General features: G+C 51.3%; 1 protein-coding gene across 1 annotated transcript in view; it reads left to right on the forward strand.

Annotated features, from left to right (window-relative positions):
* Positions 1–243: 243 nt before the first annotated feature.
* Positions 244–4,202, forward strand: part of SHROOM2 (shroom family member 2) — a 143,422-nt gene continuing 139,463 nt past the window's right edge. The window contains exon 1 of the mRNA XM_007469192.1: positions 244–408. Coding sequence (XP_007469254.1) covers positions 244–408 — 165 coding nt within the window. The remainder of the gene's footprint in view (positions 409–4,202) is intronic.

Raw genomic sequence — 4,202 nt, forward strand, 5'->3', positions numbered from 1 at the left:
CCGCGCGCCGCGCCGCGCCGCGCCGCGCCGCGCGTCTTCCCGGCTCCCTCCCTGTCCGGGGCCGGTACTTTCCTCCCAAGTTGCAGCGCAAGTTTGCCAGTGGCCGGCGGCGGCGGCGGCGGCGGCGGCGGGGCGCCGGGAGCCTCCCTCGCCCTCGGCTGGCCGGGGCTCCCCGGAGTGCATGGGCGCAGGTCGGGCGGCCCTGGGGGCCTGAGCGGCCGCGCCGCCAAAGAGCCCCGCGTCATGGAGAGCGCAGAGCCCCGCGTGCGGCCAGAGCGCCTGGCAGAGGCCGAGGCGCGGGCGGCCGATGGCGGGCGCCTGGTGGAGGTGCAGCTGAGCGGCGGCGCCCCTTGGGGCTTCACCCTGAAGGGCGGCCGCGAGCACGGCGAGCCGCTGGTTATCACCAAGGTACGGAGGGCGCGGGACACGCACGGTGACAGCCGGGAGGTGGCCTGGGGCCGAGGGACTCGTCGTGGGGGTAGGAGCGCTGGAGGGGGTGTCCGGTTCGCGCCCCCGGGCCCGGGACGCGCGTCCGCCTGGATCACCTGCGAGGACGTGGGTAGTAGGACTCGCATAGGTGTGTGGTCCGGACGCCACCTTGGCCCCTCTGCGTTGTTTCCCGGTCCTGCTGGCTCCCAGCGCCGAGCAGTTTCAATGGCTCCTGTTCCGGGTCCCCTCCCCTCCCCCTCCGGGGAAGGGCCTGGCAGGGTCCCCTGTCACTCCCGGCTTCGCCTGCGCCGGCCTGCACCTGTGGGCCTACCCAGAGGTCGGGGAGGGGCATTCCCACGTGCCGGGGGTGGACAGAGACGTCCCCACCTGTGTTTGCCTGTCTAGGTACTTGTTTCTGCACCCCTTGGACCTGCACCCGTTATCGCTAGGAAGCCCAGACTAGCAGCTGCCGCCAGCCTAGCTTCTCGATTCCCAAAAGCCCATCAATATTTATTGACTTTCGCTTCCAGCCCTAGACCCACGGCGCTCTGGATACCTGCAGAAACAAATTGAAACTTTTCATCGTCCTTTATGAAAGTGGGATTTGAGCCCCCCTAATAAGTTCCTAGTGTGTGTGCGTGCGTGTGTGTGTGTGTTTGTGTGTAGGGGTTACTTTAGAACTTTGAATTCTCTTGTCTCAAAACAGAAAACCCATCTTGAAACTTACCAGCCGAACCTGTATAAACCTGTAAAAGCACACAAACAGCAAACCAGTCGTCCTGTTTTCTTCTGGTTAAGTGTCTATTGGTCAGTTTCTCTGGGAAGGTCTGGGCCGCGCCATTCCTGGGGACAAAGTTCCCTTTAAAATGCAAAAATTCTTGGCTTCTAGTAGCGTTTGAAGGTGACTTACTGGTTTCCTCTGCTTTCCTGCTTCACCACAGCAGGAAGAACTAAAGTGACTCCTAACCCACCCCGCCGGATTGAATTTGGGAGGCGGTGTGGCTTTGTTGTCTAGATAGTAAATGAGACACTAAACTTCTCTGATCTTTATTTTCTCTCATTTTTATATTTATAAAACTAGAGACTTTGAGGGGAGACGTGCACTGAATTTATGTGGAACCGGGGAAAGAGGCTGTCATTGTTGTTATAAGTTTCACCCATGTGCAACCCATTAATGAATTGGATTCTTTGGAAAAATGTATGTGGTGGAGTAGCCATAGAGTGTACACCTTGTGCAGGACAGGCATTTCCTGCATATACGTGCATTAAGGCATAGTAGCCTGTGGCTTTTCAATAATAAAAGTTTTACCGGGCATTTCTGATGGTAAAAGTTAAAAAGATATCAGGTAAATTACTCAGACTTTTATCGTTTCTAGAGATTCTTTTAAAAAAGAATACGCGCGCGCGCACGTGCGCGCGTGCAATTCGACCTGTCTTCCTTGGACCTGTCTTCACAGCAGATGGAGTAAGTCGTAAAACATTATTTAAGATGACATCTTGCTTTTGGGGCTTATGCAGTGTAAGAAAGCTGGGCTTAAACTCTAAAATTCAGTTGTTTGACCAGAAGCTGGAGAAGGGGACCTCCTCCTTTCTTTGTACCTCAAGTTCTAAAAAACCCCACGCATTCTTAGTGGTTTCTCTTCTGCTTGTGCAAGAGGACCCTGTTCTAGAAACTGAAGGAGGTGGGCAGTAAAACCCATGGGCACACACCAGGGCCTATTCAGGGCACAGGAGGCAGGCAGTCTGCTCCTGATTTTGGCCCCTGGGTTGGCTGTCACGGTAGTTGCTAAGGTGTGTGGGTAGGTAGGGCTAGGCTGGTAGCGGTGTACACGCCCTGCCTTTCCAGATCGTGCTTCAGGATTTTGCAGAAATAAAACTGCTTATGAGTCTTATCTGAGAGCTCATATGTCCCTCCCTTAAACTGCTGCTTGGTTTTTATAGGTGCTTTACAGTGACTGAAGATTTAGGATGCTTAGGATGGAGAGGATTCAGGACAGTGTGGGACATCTGTGACAAATTTCCACGCACGCTTGTGTACACATGCACACACGTGTGCTCACACATGCATATATATATTCCTTAACCACACATTGTATTGCATGGTATTTGCAGTATTTCACCTACGTGTCTTTTCTCCTGGATTAAGTCATCACTGATGCTCGCCTGCAATCCAACAGCTGGTAATTAACTGTCACATTATTAGAGAAGGATAAAGGAAAGCGTGTCCATTATAATCACTTAAAAAATGGAAATAGACTGTTGTGTTGGACACTGGGGATATTTGTTCCACCTCCAGAATTTAGATTAATCCAAGCTTTGAATCTTCTTTTCCCAGTACCTACTAAAAAATCTCTAGGGCTCATTAAATAATAGGCCTTCTAATAGCTTTTTTTCCTTTTTCTTTTTCTTTTTTTTTTTTTTTTTTTTTTTTTTTTTTAAAAACCTTGTAATTAATTTGTTACATATTAGAGCCCTGGGATATTATACAGCTCATTTCTAACAGAATCTGACTTGGAAGAAGCTTGCTCCAGTGTAAGAGGATGCACTCTGTTTATGATGATGAGTGTCTCAGCTGAAAGCCTCATAGGAGTGTACATCTTAGTACTGGAAGTGATGCCAAGAACAAGGCTGGTTCAATCCCTGATCTCCTAATGGAGTTTTTTATTTTATTTATTTATTCATTTATTTTTGGCTGCGTTGGGTATTGCTGCCCACGGGCTTTCTCTAGTTTCGGCGAGCGGGGGCTACTCTTCATTGCGGTGCACGGGCTTCTCATTGCAGTGGCTTCTCTTGTTGCGGAGCATGGGCTCTAGGCGCGTGGGCTTCAGTAGTTGTGGCTCGTGGGCTCAGTAGTTGTGGCTCGCGGGCTCTAGAGCGCAGGCTCAGTAGTTGCGGCGCACAGGCTTAGTTGCTCCGCAGCATGTGGGATCTTCCCGGATGAGGGCTCGAACCCGTGTCCCCTGCATTGGCAGGCGGATTCTTAACCACTGCGCCACCAGGGAAGCCCCTTGATGGAGTTTCATTAGCCCATTTTGTAGATGAAACAGCTAAGGCCAAGGAGGGTTCAGTGGTGTGCCCTGAGGTCACAAACCTGGCAAATCTTGAGAAGGGTCCTCAGGACCACATCTTGACCCTGCATGTCTCTGCTTTCTCTCCACATGGTGCCATCTGCTGTTGTCTGGAATCCCTTGCAATGCCATATTCAGTAACTTTGTCACATCCTATGAGGGTTTTTCAGTCTTGGCACTACCGATGTTCTGGCCTGGATGTTTCTTTGCTGGGGGCGGTGGCGCTGTCCTATGCATTGTAGGGTGTTCAGCAGCAGCCCTGGCCTTTGCCCACTGGCACCACCCCCCAGGTGTGACAACCAGAAAAGTCTGCAGACGTTGCCAGATGTCACCTGGGCACAAATCACCCTCCCTAGAGTAACTGTATATCACTTTTGCTTTGAAAGGATTTTAACTTTGAATGCTTGTGCTTAATTATTCTTTTTGAAGGTACTCAGAGGCCCCTGGCATAGTCAGCCTTGGCGGGGAAGGCTGTTTTCTTCCTAAGCGCTCGCTGGCCCTGATAATAGGCTTTATTTACATAGTAAAACTCAAACAAATACTTGCTTCATCTGCATTTTTGTATCTGGAAAAAGGAAATGGAAGCAGGAACTCCCGAGTGCTGTGTTTCATGGGCATTCAGCGGGGCTGCTTGGTGAGGACTGCCTTTTCTCTGGGGTCGGGTTTGAAGTTAAAGGGATACTGACTTCCCAGGAGTGGCATTCC

This window comes from Lipotes vexillifer, unplaced genomic scaffold, assembly GCF_000442215.2.
Source record: "Lipotes vexillifer unplaced genomic scaffold, Lipotes_vexillifer_v1.1 scaffold411, whole genome shotgun sequence".
Classification (NCBI taxonomy): domain Eukaryota; kingdom Metazoa; phylum Chordata; class Mammalia; order Artiodactyla; family Lipotidae; genus Lipotes; species Lipotes vexillifer.